General features: G+C 43.4%; 1 protein-coding gene across 1 annotated transcript in view; it reads right to left on the bottom strand.

Annotated features, from left to right (window-relative positions):
* Window positions 1-533: 533 nt before the first annotated feature.
* Window positions 534-21,848, bottom strand: part of LOC143319398 (alpha-1,6-mannosylglycoprotein 6-beta-N-acetylglucosaminyltransferase B-like) — a 102,957-nt gene continuing 81,642 nt past the window's right edge. The window contains exons 9-17 of the mRNA XM_076728354.1: window positions 19,474-19,605; window positions 13,245-13,378; window positions 12,080-12,210; window positions 8,666-8,824; window positions 8,293-8,439; window positions 7,628-7,744; window positions 4,481-4,555; window positions 2,539-2,822; window positions 534-1,587 (exon numbers count right to left, since the gene is read on the bottom strand). Coding sequence (XP_076584469.1) covers window positions 1,389-1,587; window positions 2,539-2,822; window positions 4,481-4,555; window positions 7,628-7,744; window positions 8,293-8,439; window positions 8,666-8,824; window positions 12,080-12,210; window positions 13,245-13,378; window positions 19,474-19,605 — 1,378 coding nt within the window. The 3' untranslated portion in view covers window positions 534-1,388. The remainder of the gene's footprint in view (window positions 1,588-2,538; window positions 2,823-4,480; window positions 4,556-7,627; window positions 7,745-8,292; window positions 8,440-8,665; window positions 8,825-12,079; window positions 12,211-13,244; window positions 13,379-19,473; window positions 19,606-21,848) is intronic.

The raw sequence follows: 21,848 nt of genomic DNA, 5'->3' as shown, positions 1-21,848 counted from the left end.
GCAGGCAACAGGTTGCACACTTGAAACACTTCAGCAAGGCAACCAACTCCAACCACAACACCCTGCTGAGGGCAATATTTGGCTTTCCTAGTGATTTCCCGTGTTTCCCAGAATGCCACTGGGTAGCCTCCAGAATAATGGACTTTCACTTTCTGCACATAGCAGCAACTGCAGTACTTGTGTACATGACCAGAGTCAAGACAACCTGATACTGGACATTACTGCAGATATCGGATATTGTTTTCCGTTTTGAAAAACACTGAGTGTCCCTAATCTGAAATCTGATTCCCTCCCCTCTGTCACTTGCTGCCTCACTTCTTATCGACAGCTTCGACCAGAGCCGTCTGTCGACTCCATGTTTAAAAGATCAAAACGATTCTGCCTGCGGTTGGACGGATTGATTGAAATCCAGATGAATGTGAGTGGTGGGAGGATTGTTAGAGATGGGTGTAGAAGAAACACTCCAACCTGAAAAGAACAAAAGGAACTGAGTGAAGGTGATGTGTTACATAAAAACCACCTCAACACTTGGATCCGTTCTAATTTTGTTTTTTATTTCATGATTTGTTTTTCCATCATAAAGCCCAGAGGACTCTTTAAAAATCCAGTCGAGAGCTCTAAAGGCGTATTTATTGAAAAATAATCTTGTACCCTTTATCTTTGTCCCCTGTCCTCCTCCTCCTCCTTTCTTTTTCATGACCAGAGATGATTGCATTGACCGATGTTGCCTCAGACTTGGGGTTCAGTCTGATAAATGACTCTGCCCATCACTGGAGGAGGGGAGAAAAAGCGAGGGAGATAACCTGGTTGTCCATCATCCTTTGTCCAAGTGCAGAGAGGAGATTGGATATTGACCCGAGGTTGCCTTCTCCAAGCCAAGATATTTGAAGTCTCTGTCATGGAATGACACTATAGTCCCAATACTGACTTTCTCTGCAATCACACACTTCTTAAAGTGTATATTTTCCAACTTAAACCCATTATTTTTGGTGAGGCACAGTTCCAAAAATGAAATGTTGTGTATCACATCACCGGTGAACATCTTGCAGAAACTATTATCCTGTGGTTGGAGGGTTAATGTGAAATTTTGTCAGTAATAAAGGCCTTTGCCCCTGGTTGCAATGACACCTGGTATCACTGGAGCTCTGCTCTAAGACGTCTTACTGCTTTTTATCTCCAGGTACAGTCTAACAGCTGTTACAACAATTACAGTCAACCAGACATTTCATGCCTACTTCCAGCACTACAATCCATGCATGTTCCTCATCATCCCACATACCTCTGTGCACCATCAGGTCATTTTGCCGCAGCTTTGTACCTGTGGGTTCCCTTCCCCACCCTCAATCTGTGTCCAATTCTTCTGCATCTGTCCTTCACCTGTCCCATCACTATAGACAGTCTCTGCACAGCGCCACCTGGCCGCGGCGGAAGTCCCTGCAGGGGCAAAGGCGCCTGTATTTGGGGGAGTGTCCTGCACAGCTGAAGAGGAGGGGCTCCCGCTGGAGGCCGCACTCCTGCCGCACCACCGAGAAGGCTGGGAGGATGTGGTTGATCTCGGAGTCCACCACCTCGCACTGCACCTCCAACCTGAGGGGAAACAGAGGAGCAGAGGTCTGTGCACACCCTAAAATAAGCAGTTCACTGGGTTTAATCACAGGGGAGCCTCTCTTGAGAGGATAAGAAACTTAGAAAATACAAGTAATCAAAGTTATTTTATTTCAGACAAGTAACAGGGAAGTGGAATTGGAATAACCTCAAAATAAATGGAAATTAGGGACAGATTCAGACCTCAGATTCCAATTTAAAAAGAGAACGATGAAATGTTTGGAGGAGAGACTCAAACAGCAGCAGGCTGTCTTTCTTGTGTCAGAGCTCCAGAAAAGGAAGCGTCTGAAAGTTAAGTTTCTGGTTCGCCTGGAGCTGGTGCAGTAAACTGAGTAAGCTGGTGAGAAACAGCCTCACCTGTCCTCAGGGTTAACTTATACTGGAGAGGTTTACCAGCCAGGCAGTGAAACCACCTGGAGCCTTTAAGATACAGAGCTGTTGTTATTCGTTGAGGGGATTTGGATTTTTGTGCTGATAGATGAACCAAATATCTTCCAAAATAACTTGTTTGTTTTCAACTTGTGTCTGTATTCCATTTAGACATGACTGACAGTGTTGTGACAGACGACAGACGGTCTAGCTGAGAGAGAGAGAGAGAGAGAGAGAGAGAGCACTCGTAAGTGGGGAAAATCTGTGATGAAACGTCAAACCATCACAGTCATAATCATCCTGATTTTTGTGGGCATGGAAAAAGTCCAAACACCGTGACTGAGGAATTCAAATGTTACTGTAACAAAAAGTATGAAGACGGGTGAAATCGACCTGCTTCATGCCTCAGGAATGTCTCTCTGGGTAAACTGAAGGAGTGGTGCACCGGCTTGCTGGGACTGAAGTTTCCAGGTTTGGTTGACAGACAGCAAGTTTTGTACTTGTGCAGCTTCCAACCAGGTATGCTCACGTAACTCAGACGGACATTACTCCCGGCTGACTCACCCGTGCAGGGCCTCTTTGTTGTTGATGAAGCGGAAGTGAGCGGGCTCACAGATGAGACCGGCTGAATGGCACGCCTCCACACAGGACTGGCCCTCTTGAGATACCACCAGCCTGAGGGAGCTGAGAGGAGGCCAGGCAGGGGGAGCCGTCACATTGGACGCCCAGCCAAGGGCTGTGGAATTGGGCAGGGGCACAAACAGAGGCCCTGTAATCCTGCTCCCACCAGCAGACCCCTGTCTGGAGAGGTTGGCTGGGATGAAGGGAGGCTCTGGGGCACAAAAGTCCTGGAGGTGGAAGATATGGTGGCATTAGTTTAGCAGTCATATAATAGTGGTAGACTGTTGGACAATGTGTCTTTTATTGTGTTTACAGGCAGTGATGCAGCTCACTAACAGGTAAATTAAAAGAGAGGTTCACAAGGCCGTCTTAAAACATTACTCTCATGCCCATATGGATGCTGACATAGTTTCTTCTTGCTGTAATCATTCCTCTCGTTCATGCATCCCTTCCTAACAGGAATTCCATCCAAGTGATGGGAGGCAAAATCCACAGTCATCGGTTTGTGCAACATATACACGATCGAGTTTATCCGAAGCTACAATGAGGCTTCACAGTCTGAGTTAGTCGAATCAAGCAGAGATCCTTCAAAGATACAGTCTCTTTAGCACCAAATCCTCTTTTTGGGTCCCTTACTGTACACCATCAGATCAACTGGAGTGATTGGCTGAAACAGAACGAACATCCAAATACAGTTTTGATGAAAATTGCAAACCCTTTTAAGCACATACATTTGTGGATTTGTTTAACATGTGTATCTATGTCTACATCTCTTTGTGGACAGTATGAATAGGGAGCAGCCGAACAGGTAGAAACTGTTTCAGTGTCCATATGAGCACCTGATTATTGTTTTAAGATAGACTTGAGAAAACGTGAACTTCTCCTTCAACAGCGGTGGTTCTCTCTCTGTGTCTCCACCTCCACAGCTGCTGGCTACTACTAGCAGCTTGTGTCATATGCTGCAGAATGCTGCTACCCACCTACTCTAATTCATTCAAAATAGAGCAGGCTGTCGCTTCAAACTGAGGAAATAATATCTAATTAATATTACAAGTTAAGCTAACCGATATCAAATGTGTTTTATGTTACCTGAAGACAATTTTTGGTAATCAATACATTTGTTGGCTGCTGGTGTGGGGGTGTAATTTATCTCTATATGACATCTAAAAGCATCAAAAGACAAGTTGATTTGTACAACACCTTTCAACAACAGCCTCCTATTTATTGCTCATGCAGCAGCATTAGCATTAAAAGAAGGAGCTCATTTAGCCTTAACTGCTACAGCAGGCCAGTGTGTCTTCAGAAACACTGAAGAAAGCACATCGCTGACTAACTGTAAGCACTGGTCTGTTAAATCTCCTGTTTGTCTTTCGACAGTACGAATGCTGTAGTCGAGGTTTCTGTGTCCACGCCAGCTGACGGTCAGGAGCAGTCAAAAGCTGTTGAGAAACTCTTGGCAGTTTGTCTGACATCTAGTGTGGGATTATTAAAAAAAAAAAAACCCTTTCCTTCATCCCAGTCCTCCATCACCATCATGCCCACACTTCTGCTCTTCCTCCTTACTCATCCTTCCTCATTAGTGTCAGTAGACCTTCTGCTTTAGAGCCAGAGGGCAGATATGTGGTTCATAATGAGAGTTAGCATGTAGATTAATCACAAGTCCACATACATGGAGCACAGAGACACTGACGCACACACACACACACACACAAGCAGAGATACACAATGTTCTAGGTGTTGAATGCACATGCACACAACTATGAAATATTGAGCAGAGTGGGGAGTTTGAGGGCTGGTTTGAGAGAGAAGGAAGGGGAGCGACTGAGAATCTCTGCAGGTGTGTGTTTTGTGCGGCGCTCTGTGTTCGTCTTCACATGGACCTCACCTGATGCTGGATGTAGGAATGGACTCTCTCCAGCATCCCCTCACAGGTGTACTCATAAGGCAGATATGGCTCAACCTGAAACACAAACATTTCTCAGCCCACTGTTATTTCCATGTTATTTTGCACACGTTAAAGTTTACTTTTTTTTTTCGCTGTCACTTCATTGTTCACACTAATTGCAATAAATTGTCTCTGCTCCTTGTTAATTTCAACAGATAGATTTTTCTATTGTCGCATTTCTGCGAGGCCTAATCACAGTGTGTCACTGCTTGGAAACTCATTAGGCTTTATTTGCATACCAATAGATCATCCCTTACTGTGATGTGCCGGTTTTATAACTAAAGCACACTTGATTGGCCTAATTAGCGATGAGCTGGATTCACTATATATGTATTCTTTTGTGTTTGTCGCTGATACCGACATGTTCAACGCAGGCTAACAAACTGTGTGACACAAACTGGATGAATGTAAAGCGGCTGCAACTGCAACAGCAGGATTAATACAAATTGAATTAGGGGATTTTAAAAACTGCTTTTTTTTTGTTGATTTATCCTCATTGGAAATCAGCCAGAAAATCAGATATAACAATGCGAAAGCTTCATGACTGACTTCGAATCCATTGTCACCAAAGTGTAACAAATGAGAAGACTTCTCCGTGTTTAAAGGACACCACACATCAGAGAGATCGAAGCAGCTTGTCTTTACACCCTAATGCAAAAGACCTGCCTTTGTCAATGATACTCGACTCTCTAAATTGCATTTCTGATCTGAAGTCAAAGCGGTCTAATGCTAAACCATGTGTGAAATCAAACTTGGCCCATTTCAAGTGAAACCCGCTGAGAAGCAAGCACGCAGGGATGATGCAATTTAGAAAGTTCTGATTAAAGCCTTATGTTAATCGACTCAGCTGGAGCAGAAAGTAAACACGTGGACAAACGAGCTTCCGGCAACAACAGTCTACTGTATATAAGATACTCGCTCCTATTCCTTCTGTCACTTCTCTCATTTAGCTTTACTTAACCAGGCAGGGTGACTTAGAGCATAGTCTCATTTATAGGAGCCACCCCTGGCTAAAAAGATTAGATTGTTTTGCGAATAAAGACGGTTGACAACGTTTAAGCCACAAACCAAAAATATTGTACTTTTCCCAAAAATGAAAATGAAAATAAGCTTCATCTTCTATTAAATGAGAGCAAATACCAGTTCAGTCAGCTACAGCAGAGAATACTGAAAGCCACAGACCCCGCAAAGGTCTTCTACTGCAAACAACAACAGGTCGGAGGGACAGAGGGACAAAGACTGAAGGACAGAGACTGAATAATACAGAGACAGAAAGGAGGGACCGGGGACGACAAAACCAAGGATGAGAAATAAATAAAGAAAGAGAGAAACAAAGAACGAGGGAAAGAAAGAGATGAAGAAAGGATTTATTGGAACATGAGGATTTGTTACCCAGCCAGAGATTGCTTTGTCCTGCATGACTGAACATGAGCCTCTACTAAAAACACACACATACACACTCACACACACATACACAGACACAGACACATACACATACGCATGCAAAGTGTGTATGTTTGAGTGTGTGACTGGAAGTTGATGGCATTAATGTGCAGGTTAGGCTCTGTGTGCTGTGCAACTCCGGTGTCTGTCCAATAGTGGTTATGTGTTTTTGTTTGAATAGATGCAAAAGAAGAATATTATCTGACTCTGTGTGTGTGTGTGTGTGTGTGTGTGTGTGTGTGTGTGTGTGTGTGTGTGTGTGTGTTAGCTGGGAGATTGTGCCTCCAGTGAAGGGTGAAGGGGTCCATCAGCTCTCTCTCAGTGGTCTGACTTTGCAGACAGAGACACAGTAGTCAGCCAGTGCTGTTGAACTGTAGCTTGTCTGACAACACAGACGAGATGCAGAGAGCAGACACACACACGCACGCACGCACGCACGCACGCACGCACGCACGCACGCACGCACGCACGCACGCACGCACGCACGCACGCACGCACACACACACATCACTACAGATATCACCTTTCCTCTAATCTCCATGCACACTACTTTCTAATCTGCTAAAGGCACACACTATTACAGAGTGTTTAAAGGATCATGCAGACAGCTGTCTTCCTGCTGCACATGATCCCTCAGTGCCCTTCATGCCGTTGAGGTTGACGCTTTGTTGGAGCATTACTGCGGCTGACTCCCTCTATGAAATACAATATGGAATTAGCTACATGGCTGAAATGGAAAGAAATAACGCCAAAGCCACGTCTTGACTCGCGCTGACGTTTGCAAACAGTATCATATGCTATGAGCATGATTTCTTCAGCAGTAAGTATCACTCAGATTTAAAAATAGCCACTGAACAATCAAGTTGCAACAGACCTGTATTATTTTTGTGCTTGAAATGGCAAAAAGTATGTTTTTCTGCAATTTCCATGAGTGGGTTGACTATTAAAGCTGTGTGCAGAGTAGAGATCCACTGTTCACTCTCTCAAACCCTCCATTCTACGCACTTGAAGCACCTGTAATCTTAACATTTTAAACATTACTTAGTCTGAGATACAGACGGTTTGTGCTGTGGGTATTTTAGAGAGCAAGTTTTGCCCGGTTGGCACATCAGTCTTCCTTTTTAATGAGAACAGACTATGCAGACATTTAGTCGATCTGAGCCTCACTCTCCCTCTCAATCTGCCTGTTTCTCCGTCTGTACGTTCATCTCTCTATTCTTTTCCCATTTTCTCCCCCTTTGTCGTTCTTTCCAGAAAGATTTAATATCCTCGGCTGACTCCTTAATTAACCTCTCTCCCACTCTTGGCATCCTCATATTCTCTATCAGCCCACATTCCCTGCATGGAAAAGTTCAGCACTTTGTAATATCAGAGGGCTACCTACATGCTGGCAAAGCTGCACTGTGGATAAAGCTGCTGTGCGGTTGTATCAAAGTTTAAAAACCCTTTATCTCGACACGTCACACATTAAGATGTCGATGACTGATTTGACCGCAGGAGAAGTTGAATGGATAGTGAAGGCTTTTCTTTTTCAATTTAATGTCATAGCCTGACAGCTTAGCTGCATCAGAGGGAATTATAAGTACTGTTACACAATGTACAATCTCTATTCTGTCCTTTGTGATTTACAGTGTGTATGAGTACCTTGGTCCTCACGATTTCCCTGATGGCAGAGTCAAACTCCAGGGAGTTGTTGTAATCCACCGTCATGACATGAGGTCTGCCGATGTACTGCTCTGCATACGGGTGCTGGGAGGACACCTTCAGAAAACACGTGCAAGGCATACATTAACAGTTCTATATGTCTAAAATGTCTTAAATGGCCTTAAAAGGTTCTCGTGGGGAGTTAGATCATCTTGCTAATTCTTAACTTTTTCTTACAGTGATGGCTATTTGATTGGATTAAGTGCATATCATCAGTTATCATTTTACATGTTGAAAAATACAAATATTTTATGCTAATGGAAAATGTCTCAAGTGCAATGCATTTAGAGCAGAGCTAGCACATCAGCTGTTTGCAGTGTTTCAAGGATGTTCCTCTGAGGGCTATGAAGAACGTCCTGGGCCAGAAGAATGGACTGCAAGACTTACACATGCAATCATTAGTAACAACATATCTCGGTGTTCTAGGAACACTTTGTTCTCGCCTCTTATCAAGCGCTAACATGTGTTGTCTGGGCCTACAGTTTGTGCCAGTTCTTTTAAAGGGTGAATGAATAAAGTTACCTGGCAACACAGCTGGAAGTGCGGGGCCAAAATATTCTCATCGATGACTGATGGTGGGGATTAATGAGCAGTAATGAGCTCACCTCTCTCGACGTGGGTTTGCCTCTGAAGAACTCGTGATTGAGTGAGCTGTGAGGTGGGTGGAACTTGGGCTGCAGGAAGATGCAGCCATTGGCTATCGCCTCCAGGGGGGCTGGGCCTTCATAGGGGAAACCAAAGCCAATGAAGAGCTAGAAAAATAATCAGGAATGTTATTTTTTGTAATTATGGTAATTAACTTCAACACGTTTTTAGATGAGTTACTGTAATTTGTTGTGTGTGTTTCTGGAGAAGTAGGAAGTGTAAGAAGAGAAAGGCAGAATAGAAGCTGCAGAGGAAGAGTGTGTGTACATTCAGAATGACACCAGCAGTGAGAATTCAGCAGATAAAGGATGTGTGTAGGCGATATTTTCTTGCCTTGGCCTTCCGCAGCAGTTGCTGCAGCTCATGCTGGGGCAGCAGGCCATGGTTCTTCACAAAGGCCGGGACTTCTGGAGGTCTCTGGGTCTCATAATACACTGTGCCGTGGACCTCCATGTACCTGTGGAGAATCTGCAGGAAACCCTCCTTACCCTGCTGGGAGAGGAGGGGAAAAAAGATGGGTTGGTGAGATTGAGGGCAAAGGGCGAAGCGAGGAGGGAGTCTGTCAGAAAAGAACAGCATAGAGAGGACTATGATTAAAGAATGCCATGTTGTGCTTGTTTTGTCTCTTTGTGTGAGCTGTCCGCTTTCTGTGTGTGTAGACGCCAACCTTTTGATGTCAGTATGTTTGTACAGTACAGCGCTAAAAGAAGAAAAACAAGATTTTTTGATCATTGAACTCTTTCAGCAGGTAGGTACCCCTGGCAAAATGATTGTGCCGGTGAGCAAGAGAGACGCGATTAAGTCACGTCAAACAGATTTATTTAGCAGATTTCACAGATCATGAAGACATATTAAAACCCATGTAATGGAAAAGTCATAAAAATGATCATCCCTTAGAGATTAGAGATTAGATTTATCTGTCCGTTTGCAAGGAAAATTGTTCCCACCTTCCGTACAACCTCAGAGTACACAAATGCATAAAACCAAACCAAATACATCAAACAGCTACATACATGAATGCCATACCACAGCCCCACTACCAGCACATTCTCAAACCTCACATACACACAAACACTTGTGGTACATCTTGTATGATCAGGCTGTTTGTTTCAGAGAGCGGGACCACAGTTACTGAATGCACCTGCACCAGATTTACTTGTGATCATGGGTACAGTAAGGAGACCAGTGTCTGATGATCTGAGGGTTCTGGAGGGTTTGTGAACAGTGAGCACGTCAGAGATCAATGGTGTACTTCATCAGAAACCAGTGAAGTGAACTCAGTACAGGAGTAATATGTTTGTTTTTTCTTGTCCCAGTGAGTAGTCTGACTGTAGCATTTAACTTAATCTATTTAATAATAGCATGTTTGATGGAAAAGGGGAAGACATCTGATTGTAAACTGTTGATAATATTCATGTGACAGATAGCAAATACACGTTTGAAAAATGTTGTGGGAATTGGGTCAAGGGAGCAGCTGGAGGAGCTTAATGGCTGTATCACCTCTTCTAGATCGTTAGAGGCAGCAGGTGAAAAATTCTGCATTGTATCCACAGTGGTATGATGATGTATGGGCAGAGAAGAGCTAAATCCGATAAAGCAATACTTGCACTTACTCATGGCGATGCATACATCTCTGCTTATATTTCTAAGGAATAATAGCATTAAACTCCACTGTGAGACAGCCAGAGGGACACACTTTCAAAGTCAAGGTTGACCGTGATGACTGGGAGAACAAAAACCAACCAGCATCAGTGGACAGCCAAAACTGAATCATGTGAACGGAGCGTAACCCTGGGCCAGAGTATTGACTGGCCGTCTGGTGTTAAGCAGCTTACTGTATCCCCGTGCTGCGGTGTCGCCCCCCTCCCCAGCTGTAATTGGAGGCTGTTGCGATCGATAGCTTGCTCTGCAAGGATTTTCCCAGCCAATTAGGAGATTAGCTCAAGCGCTAAGTGCAACAGACAACATGAATTAGCAGAAGGAGAAACACAGGCGTGGAAGAGTGCAGATTCCATAAACTGCACGAGCAGCTCTCTCTCTCTCTCTCTCTCTCTCTCTCTCTCTCTCTCTCTCTCTCTCTCTCTCTCTCTCTCCCCCCCTCGCTCGCTCTCTCTCCCCATGTCGAGTGAACTCTCTCAACATTGGATTAGCACTGGTAATAAGTATGATCGGCTGTGCTGGTTTTGATCCCTCACCTCATTTTTTCTAATGTAGAAAACTGTTTGCAGGACATAAACATGTTGAGTTCAATTTGCATGTTATGTCGGAAGGGTACGATGAGTACAGGGAAAAAAAGATTTGCTGAGCCTCACCCTCCCTACAGTTGCTATGCAGCTGTCAAGCTTTCCGCTTTCACATGACAGAAATGTGGTTTACAAAGAAAATGGTGGCAGATGGGCATGAGATTTTTGTTAATTAAAGAAAAACAAAAAACAAAAAAACGGGTCCTTGATTTCAGACAGACAGACAAAAGCAGACTTCTCAATTAAGCTTAAAATGATGAAACAGTATCCACACATAAGGTGGGAGCAACTTGAGAGGACCAACATCATCGTTAGCGCTGCATTAGCCACATTAGCAGAGCTATGTTGTCAAATGTTTCAGTTGGAAGAAACTGAACTGCTGTGTTACAGCACAAAACTTCCATCCTTCACATGACTGGCTGCCTGACTAGTCATTGTGCCTTCTGACAAGAGGATAAAAAGATAATGACTGTTGTCGATAAAACTCGAGGAATGATAGCTGTCCTGTGAAGCCTGAAATGCATTTGAGTGTACTTGTGAATTTGCGACAAGTAGCTTCTCATAAATCCATTTTCGGGATAAAACCCGGACAATACGTGTGTTTGCATGCATGCTTGTGTGACATGTTAAAAGCTCAGAGTAACTTTTTTGCATACAATATAGGTTGTGAGATGGACAGAGCAGGAATATGTGGTTAAAGTAACAGGCTCTTACCTGAAGCTAATCAGCATGCAGCCGCCGGATACGCCGCAACAGAGAGAGAGGGAGAGAGAGAGAGAGAGAGAGAGAGAGAGAGAGAGAATCAGATAAAAATGTAGATAGACAAGAACAGGAAAAACAACAGCGAGAGGAGGCATTTCCTGCCTTTTCACCAGGCTTTTGCACATTATAGTATTGTGCTTTTTGAACCATTCATCTCTGTTCTGTGCTTGTCACTCTCACAAGCTGCGACTTGAAAAAAATCCAGGGAATTGTATAGACAGACGGTGGAAAGTGATGGCAGCAAACAACATCTTTATAATCACTTTAACAATGGAGGCACAACTGTGCTCCTCTGCAGTGTGCAGAGGAACAAGCAGACAGCTTTTGAGAGGAAAATTGCCTGTAAATTAAAGCCGTGCAATTGTGTATATAGAGCTACAAGAAGCGGCGCTGTAATGGTGCAAACAGCGGAGTGTGCAAAATGCTGCCGTTGGATTCTTCCGTTAATACTGCAGCACATTGTTCGGGGGTGTTGTGTGTCTGTGTGTGAGTCTGCATGCGTCAACGCTGAAAGAGGCTGTATGATGGACTCGTCTCATTTTTGAATTGAACTAAGCAACATACAATGAAACCTTTCGATGCATGTGTGGTTTCCCATGCATTGGATTTATTAAACTGCTCTACATTGTCTACATACAGTACGAGGATGCATGCATGAACATATGTGCACCATTCATGCAAATGTGCACATGATTCTAAATGCACATTTGTGTGTGTATTTGCTGTACATGTGAGTAATTACCTTCCACATGCTGGCCTCCTTCCCGTACACGACAGCCATGTTGTTCACTTTGTTCTGCTGGATGCTCCTCTTCTCCGTCTCATTCAGCTCCTCCGAAACGAAACCCATGAATGAGTTGTCTGGCGTGTGAGCTGCATGTGTGCATGTGTTTGTGTAAAGAGTAAGGAAAGGCAGGATGGTAGTAAAGACAGAGAGAACAATGCACACAGAGAGACAGAAAGTTTACTGTGAGTAAGAGACAGAGAGGAAAGACAGAAAAGGAGCAATGCATCCTTGTTTGTTTCAGTTCAACGGCTGAGTGAGTGAGTGATTATCGGTTCCCTAAATATTACAAAGAGTGAGTGTCATAAAGCCAGCTGCTGTTGGCTGTGTGTGATGGTTCTGAAAGTACTGAAGTGTGATGAGACGGGTTTTCAAGTACTGACTTTAAGTTTGCATAATCAAACTCAGGATTTTACACCTGCTTCCTCTAGGAAAGGAACTAAACCAACTAATTCTGTTTAAGATTTTTTGCAGTACAGATTCTCATACTTTGAATAAAAGTAATAAGTCACGGCTGTTCCTCCTCAGTCGGTCACACTAGCTTAGGACAGTGGGCGTCTACAGTAGGCCACATACTGGCATTATGATGATCCTGCTGCGGAGTGGCAACTATAGCTGAAAGGTCATTGAAACTGAAGCTCCTGTGCTGAATATGAGAGCAGTAGAGAGTTATGCTGTCAGTGTTTCAGTCAGAAGACAGACAACGACAAGGGCTTGCAAACAGCAGATCAGACATATTGTGTAGCATGAAACAGACGAAGAAAAAGCGAAGAAGTAAAGAACAGATAACAGCTTGAAAGGACACTAGAAGCTGTGGTGGTGCTGAAAATAGCTGCATTAAACACATTATTCCAAATGAGCAAGCAGCCACACCTGTCAAAGAAAGTGAAAACACTGAGTTGGAGTCATTTTATCATTTTTAGAATAACTGTCAAAGCTGATGACAGATCAGTGTGTGTGTGTGTGTGTGTGTGTGTGTGTGTGTGTGTGTGTGTGGGAGAGAGAGACCATTAAGAGTTCTGTTATATCAGTACACCGACAGTGTGTAGAGTGTGTTACAGAAGATCAAAAACCATATGAAATTCAGATGTTTTAAGATGAGGGAAGTGGTTTTGGTTCTTACGAAACATGGTCATGTACTGCCGGGCGTTGAGGTTCCAGTAGCCCCAGTTGGTCCGGTAACCGTGCAACGTTGCATACTCCTCATGATTGTAAGCTGGCTCCGTCCCAAACGTGTCGATCACACGAATGTGACATCTGTAAGACACAGAACAGACACTTTAAAACACAATGTCCCTGTTGCCTCTCATGTACAGAATATATCAGGAACACACCGCTTTAACATCCCTATGATAAGCTGTATATAAACGCTTGGTTTATCACAGAAAATAACCTTCAAGAACTCAGTTTTAAGCAGCTGTAAGAACATTGTAAGCACTTATTTCTGTATTTGTCACCAGATATAGTTAAAATAATTTACAATCACCTCTCGTTATGACTTTTGAACACGATCACATACAGTTTTAAATACAGTTAATAAATGTTTATAACACAATGTAAAGGACTTTTTTCATATGTTACATTGTAACCGAAACTGTTCACACAATAGTTACGGATGCTTCAATATGTATTTGCTTGAAAGTACATCAAAACGTGTTATAGTTATGATAATTAATAAAACCCAAATAGGGTTTGGTTAAAATAAAGGAACATATCAACAAACACTACATAAATGAAAATGGTGCATTTTCATCATGAGTACTGATACTGAGTTTTCTTACTATATGAAGAATATTTAGGCCCTAACTACATGAAATTAAGTCTTCAGTGTGTTATTTCATGAGTACTGGTGAATACACACATTTCCTGCTGTATTGCAGCTGAGAAAATGAGAATTTTTCTCAACTCTGCACTTGTGAATAACAACATTATCATTTCTTTTCTGAGCTTGACAATGATTCCAGACAAATCTGAGCCATTGCAGGGTATACATGGAGGGTCGTCCCACGTGCTTATCCAGTTACATGCTTGGTTTATGCTGATTATGAGCACAAACTGAATGCAAGACACAACTCAAATCTGCCTTGCACTTTCACCTTAGTAAATCCGGCCCTGGCGGTGTAAAAAATTCTGTTTTCTCCCTTGACAAAAGGCTGAATGACAGAAAGTCATTAATACCTGTCACACAAAATACTTAGCACAATAACTCAAATTATAGCACATCTCTGCAGGATTGTCAAAAGTGAAAAAGAGAAAAACAAACAAACAAAAGTAATAGAAGCCAAAAACCAAGAACAGCAACCAGCAGTTTTGCCTGCAACTTGCCAAGTGCAGTGTGGGAGGTTTGACAGGAATAAAAAAAAAATCGCAGAGGTTTAGAGGCTGGTGCTGTGCTAAGTCACTGAGAGGGTTTCCAGGTGAACGCTTAGTGGCACAACAGTGAAGCACAGAGGCTGAATATCAGCACACAGAACACCATCAAACAGACACACATCACACGCATGTGCTCTCTAACACAGCTGTACAAGCGGACACACACACACACACACACACACACACACAGACACACACAGACACACACACAGACACACACAGCTTACTTTGTCTGTAGCAGTGAATGTGTCCAATCGGACCAGTCTGTGAGCTCAGGGGGATTAACAAGAGCTAAAGGTGGCAGAGTCCACTTCCTCAGCTCTGAGACTCTTTCTTGGCAGATAACTGTGTGTCTGTCTGTCTGTGTGTGTGTGTGTGTGTGTGTGTGTGTGTGTGTGTGTGTGAAGGAGAAAGAGTGAGATGTGTGTGTGTGTGTGAAGGAGAAAGAGTGAGATTGAGTGAGAATAACATTCTTCATTAAAAGAAGTCACTTAACGCTGGCACACCACTGGCCTTGCAGATGCAAACAGGTATCTTTTTTCACACACACACATTCGTGTATGGTGAATAAATGACGTTCTCTGTTTCCCTCAACCAAGCGCATCTTCTTCTATTTTAGTTAGTAAATTCCAATATTTCCTGGAATTACTGTTCAGAAACTGCAATAACGGGCCATGAAGTGTTTGTTTTCAAATAAATATGTCAATTTTATCGGTATGTTTGATAAACATGAAATTAGAGGTAGGTACAACAATAGTACAGTCAGTACACGTGAGAGGCTTTTACATTGAACTGGTGCAGCGGTAAAAAGGTTCGATTCCATTTTTTAAGCTCTACTGAAGCTGCTCACAGTGCAGAAGTTTCCCTTTCTGTGCAACGATGGACTTCTTACTGTATACTTGTCGGACATTGGTTCTATGAGTGAGTTGCACTTTGATTCTTATAAACTGGCGGCTATAGAAAAAATCTGTTCTTACATTCCTGTGTTACAGCTGAAACAGGGTGTCATGTTTTCTATACCTGAGGTGTTTTAGCAGTTTTCCTGCACTGCCATCATCATGTGCATCCGTCAGCTGCTTGCAAACAAGATCAAAATTGCTGCGTTCAATGTTCACAGTTTGATTAAAGATAGGGTCTTTTGGTGATTGTTTATATATTTTCAGGAGCTTTAATGTAGAAAACAAAAAAATGATCCTCTGAACAACACCCAAATCTTGCTTGACACTCCTCAGATATTTCTGTCGTTGACTGCAGTGATATTTCTGGGAAAGGAGCTTATAAAAACAGGCTTATCTGCAAGAGTCAAAAAACACGCTTTTATCTGTGTAGCCTTGTTTTGAGGCGCTAAGGATGATACTCTGCAGTTGTGTGTCTGTCTGGAAGGGTCATGGAAAGATGATGATGAATTATTAATACCAAATATGAGTTTCACTTGTTTCTGTCCTGTCTCCCTTCCTCCCTCTCTCCAACCTGTGCTATCACATATCGCCAGCTCTGAAACGGTGAAAATGTTTCTGCCCACAGATAAGAGTTCCCGAAGGGAGGAAAAAAGAAGGAGTGGAAGAAGAGGGGATAAGCGGAGGAGTAGCTGAGCTGAATATCTATCGGCAGATCAGAGCATGGGGCTAATCTGGGTTAAACGGCTGCTCGGCGAGGCTCAACAGTCCTCCGGGCGAGGGGAATACGGCAGGGTGGTGTTTGTCATCCACGGTCTCAGCTTTAGCTATGGGGAGTAAGAAGAACTGGACAATGACACTTTAAACTTCAGGTACAGTTCAAGTCCTAAAGGGCAGACTCCTACTGTGTTTGTATATTATATTATTGCTATTATTATTTTTTTCTATCCAAACGGCTCAAATCACCATGAGCAGAAATGAGGTAGAAACTGGGCCTCAAACTGGAGATGATGTGCATGTGCTTTCCAAGAAATAAGAACCCAATCGGCCAGATGGTGGTGCTGTAATTAAGGACCAAAGGCTCCGTTTTGAAAAGGCTACGCCCCTCACAGTGTAAATCGGAATGACTTGAAATTGGGTACAGATTTCGTGGTCACCACAAATACCAAAACCTGTACCTCAGAAACATGCGGACAGAATCTCACCAGCTCAGGTGTACACGCTCTGGGGGCGAGTATTAACCGAAGTCTGAAGTGCCTGATGCTGATACTCAGCAATCCTGATTAAACTCACTGGAGACATGCCACGCGAGTTTCGTTTAAATTCGACGAAGGAGGGAAAAAAAATGGTGGAACTTTGTGTGCATAACTATCAACATGCTACAGGCTTTGTAATGAGACGAGTGTGCGATCGGTTTCGTTCCTTGCTTTAGCAGAATTGAACTAGCTAACGGAGCTAATGGAGCTTCATCACTCTGTTGAGTGCCTCAGGCTACCATATAGACATATTCTTAAAGAGCTTAAGTGAGTTTGAGGAAGGTGACAACTCTATGATAATCAAAACAAACAACCAGCTATTGATATCTCTATGAAACTTGCTCTTTTATTAATCTAAATTGTTAGTGATGTTTCCCCTGGAGGGAGCGGGCTCCAGGGAAGTGTAGCTCTTAGTTCGTCTTGCATCTTAGTAAGGAGGTTGTTTTTTTTTTGCAGGCCTTCCCCTGGATATCTTACCCAAACTGCCTCTATCAGAGCAGTAAATTCAGCATGCAGAAGAAATCAATATGCCAGTCCTGTTATCTGATGAGTGGGCACGCATGCACCAACACACCCTTGTACACACACACACAAACGCACAAACACACAAACGCAACACACCTGGCAGGACAGCGCTCTGTTGTCCAGGCATAATAAATGAATGTGGATGTCGGTGGGAACATAAAACAAAAGTAATTAAAGGGAGCTGAAGGGCCCCAAAGCTCAGAGCAGTTGATTAATGATGTCTTTCAGTGCACAGGGCTCAGCTAGACTGGTCTAACGCCTGACGAGGCTAGAGAGAGAGAGAGGGAGGGAGGGAGGGAGAGGCAGGTGCATAGGTATGTCATTGACCTGGTCTAAACCTCTGGGGGAAAGTGCAATGGTTGGGTTAAGATAAATGGATGAAGAGGCTGCCTGATGGGGAAACAGTGAACGGGGAAGAAATGCAGCTTTACAGTACATCGATACAAACGATTGGTGTGCCTTATATATCATACACCTGATTGTAAGTTTGAATGATTTCTTTAAAAGCTTGTAGCAAATATGCACCTCCGCTCCCAAGAATTGCACATCCTGGACATTCTTCTTCATATATTTGAAATCTCTTCGGCTGAAACTTTCGGATAATTCCTTCACGGTGAGCTTCTGCGGGTGAACAAAAGACTGTCTCTTACTCGCACTAAAAGTCACGTTCTGTTAGGGAAAGCAGAAATCTCGACACTGAGCGGTAATGACGGAGCGGAGAACCGCTGACCTAAGCATGCAATTAGGTGCAGACTGCTAGCAGAGTGGCATCTTGTCTGGGTGGAATTGTGGGATTTGGTGTGTGTGTGTGTGTGTGTGTGTGTGTGTGTGTGAGAGGGAGACAAATCGTGAGAAAGGGGGAGGCAGCAAAACAGGTTTTGTGCTGGGAAAATAGCTCCCCAGCCCACCCGTAATGCATTTCTCTCTCTCTCATAATTGGATTTTAAAAATACATGGAGCGGCCCTTTTTATGTGGTGTCAGGTTGACTCCAGACACTTTCCACTCCTCCTTTGTGGGATCTCTCTTTCTCTGTTCTCTTGTTTCTCCTTTGTCTTTGCCATCTCTCCGCACACCTTCACTGTTTTATCTCTTCCTCTTTCCTCTCTCTGTCACTTGGCCTCATACTGACATTTGCCCTTTCCTCTTTCATGTTTCATTGTTACTTCTTAACGCTGGGAACTTGAACAAGGAAAGCAAAATGGCTGTCACATTCAGGGGGGTACGCAAAGATGCCAATTTATTGGACCAGGAAATATGAGAGCGGGACAGAGGGGGGTGGCTGCAAGCTGGTTTTAAGGGGCTGCAGAGGACAAGGCTCAAACTACATTTTCAATTTTCTGTTTTTCTGAGGCAACAACATGGAAGGCCTCTGAAGATAATATGGGCTTGCATTGCTGTGCTCTGCAGGGTCGTGCCGCTTATTTTTATTTCCAAATGCACTGTGGCCCTTTAAATTCTTGTTTTTGTACGTCTCTTTATTGTTTTGTTGCCTCTGTCTCATGGCTGTCATGGCCTACTTTCCAAGTTGTTCCATATATTTGTAGCGATGCCAAAAGCAATTAAACACACTTTTGTAACAGCACAAAAAAAACTTTCAGCCTGTTTCTTTTTAATGTCTCACTAATGTTCCTTCTTTCTCGGGAGGCAGATGTCCTCTGTTTTTTCACCACCCTCCCGTGGACAGTAAGCCTGTGAGTGCAAAAGGAAACCGTGCAAACAGGGTTTGACTGGAAAGTGGTGCAACATATGAACCGGTGTTTATGGGTGGATTCATGTATGTGTGTGTGTGTGTGTGTGTGTGTGTGTGTGTGTGTGTGTGTGTGTGTCCGGGGGGTGACTGGTACATGTGTGCTGCTGTTCAAGCATAATGACTTGTCAATATCTCATCTACCTCCAGTAAGCTACTACATGTGCTATTTATCTTACTCTTGCTGTGCAGAGTAATGATGTATGACAGGTGGTGCATGACCAGTTTGTGTGTGTAGCATGTTGTGAATTTGTTCCATCTTATCCGAACATGAAATATCACGTGTCTGATGTATTTTGTATTACGAGTGTCTGACAGGGTGTGTGAATTTAACAAGCTGAATAAGTTACAGTCAGACATCTGGACAGAGACGTGTACACCTTATTACCTGCAATAATTGATCCATAAACACAGCCAATAAACTTCCCTGCCTGCTCGGAAAATTGCTGACACACACGCGCACACACACACACACACACACACACACACACACACACACACACACACACGTACAGTGAGAAAATGGAGCCACATACAAAAATACATCCACTAACTTGTGTTTCTTGAGCGAGAGCCCCATGTGCTGCTTCATCTGCTGCAGGCCGTGGTAGTCGGTGTAGATGAGGTCAAAGGGCAGCGGGCCAGTCAGTGGGCAACTGCCTCTGCCTGGGGGCACACCAAGGAAGCTGCAAGACACACACAAACACGCACAAATACAAACACAGAGTTTAGATAAGCAGAGGAACGTGACAGACAGTATTTTTGGAGTGAATCTGAACTTCAGCCCGCTGAGCCACCAGAGCATCCAAGCATGTATTATTAACTTGGACAAAAACATTCTGGTTTTGTTATAAAAAGAAACGGTAAAAGCAAAGAGTACATGCAGTACAGAAGTGTTTTTCTACTGATGCTCCAGGTGTTCTAGTGTTTTCTAGTATCCCTGAATCGACATGCCCAGAGCGGACATGAGTCGGCTTCTATCTACCCATGCTTCATATTGGGTCACCTGCCAACCAGAACAACCAGAATAAAAGAGAGCTGAGTTCAGTTCAGCCACATACAGCAGCTAATTAACCAGAGTGGAAGCCTGCAGTCCACACTGTCAGCAACTACTGCTGCTGCGCCGCAATCACATACAAGTAAAGGCTTTTCTCTTAAGTCTGAAGGTTGTGGACAAATGCTATTGTAACAAGTAGGCTGCACACACACACACACACACACACACACACACACACAGAAATGACAGTTTGTCTTTTTCACCTACAGCAAAGACAAAGGAAACACCAGGCGGAGTGTGTTGAAGTGGCAGAGGCACTTTCAGCGGGTCAGAAATGTGTTCTCATCGTACTGCATTTTTATTGACTATAATAATCTCATAATGAGCCTGTTCTCTTTTTCTGTTGCTCTTGCAATTATAACCCTGTGCTGCTTTGAAAAATGTGTGCTGCTGCTTACTGTTTGTTAAAAGTTCTCCAGTGTTACAATAATAGAGTAGCTGTATTAAAGGGGTGTAAAGTCTGATTTGTTTGCCAAGTGAATTCATGCAGCATTTAGTATGATTCTGAAACAGCAGCATGTCATTGTCAGCGTGTTAGCATGCAGATGTTAGCTCTTTGCTCAAGGTGTTAGCCTAATAGAGCTGCCAGTGTAGCTGCAGACTCTTAGCCTTGTTTTATAGTGGTTTCAAGAAATGCATATTCCCTATTTGAAATTTAAGGGCTATAATGTTACTTGATTACAGTTGGAATCACCTGGAAATGGGTGCAAAGATACACATTTCCATCTGCAGAAAAAGTAAGCGGCTAGCGTGAGCAGTGATAGCTGAACAAACGTCATCAGGAAATCCTGTTTGATTGACAGTCGATCTCTGAGATCTCTGCAGACGCCACAGACTTTGTACAAAACTTATTTTTTAAAGAACTGTGCCACTTTAAAACACCAGAAGGATATATTTTTTAAATGCATGCACCCTCACCCTGGAGCTGTTCTACCTCATTCTACCTGCCTGCTGAGGCACTCGGCAACACAAGTGAGAGAAACAGACTGTAGGACTAGATGGCAGTATGAAGCCAGAGCTGGAGAACAGCATGAAGAGGGATTTGAATAAAAACTGCAGTCGCCACAATTGAGGGAACTCCTCGCACTGTGTGCCAAAATGATAATGACCACCAGCATGTCCTTCAAAGAGTTTGGGTGACCGAGTAACCAAGTTAACTTGTAATAATAAACAGTGCCCATCACTGTTCACATCTCCCCTTCCTTTGAGAAAGTCTTTCTCATATCAACGTTAAGAATCGAAATCCCTGGAGTGAAAAGAAAAAAAGAAAAACCTATTAAAACTAAAACTGTGTTTAGCCTGAAAGCTGAATTAAAAGTGTGTTTGTTGATCAGATAACATCATACGGGTAATACCGAATTCAATCAAAGTCAAGCCAAGGGGCACCTGGGGGGGGGGGGGGCCTTAGGCGAAAAATAATTCAAACAAGCAGGATGAAAAGAGCTGAATGTGTAATGACCTGGCTGTTGTACCTTACAGCAACAACAACAGCAGCAGATGGTCAATGGACAGAGGGAGAGAAAGTACAAGGGGGTAAACTGATTTATTGTGTGTGTGTGTGTGTGTGTGTGTGCGTGTGTGTGTGAGGTTACCAACTGTATAAGTGCTTATGTGTGTACGTAACACTTGCTGTGTTGTGAGATCCAAACGTCTGCCTATCTGATACCTGCACTCCTACCACTTCCCAAAAGTCTTTGATTACAAGAAGACCTTGAAGACACAAACACACACAGGTACGAACCAAAGGGGAGAAGAGATATCATTTCTAATTATGGCTGTACTGCGTCCAGATCCACATCCTTGTTTGACTCATTGATTGACTGAGGGCCTCTCCGTTGCCACGCTGACAGACGTGCTATCGGATACCTGACC

This window comes from Chaetodon auriga, chromosome 4 (genome assembly GCF_051107435.1).
Source record: "Chaetodon auriga isolate fChaAug3 chromosome 4, fChaAug3.hap1, whole genome shotgun sequence".
NCBI lineage: Eukaryota > Metazoa > Chordata > Actinopteri > Chaetodontiformes > Chaetodontidae > Chaetodon > Chaetodon auriga.
The sequence above is the reverse complement of the archived record's forward strand: the minus strand, read 5'-3'. Positions and strand labels throughout refer to the sequence as shown.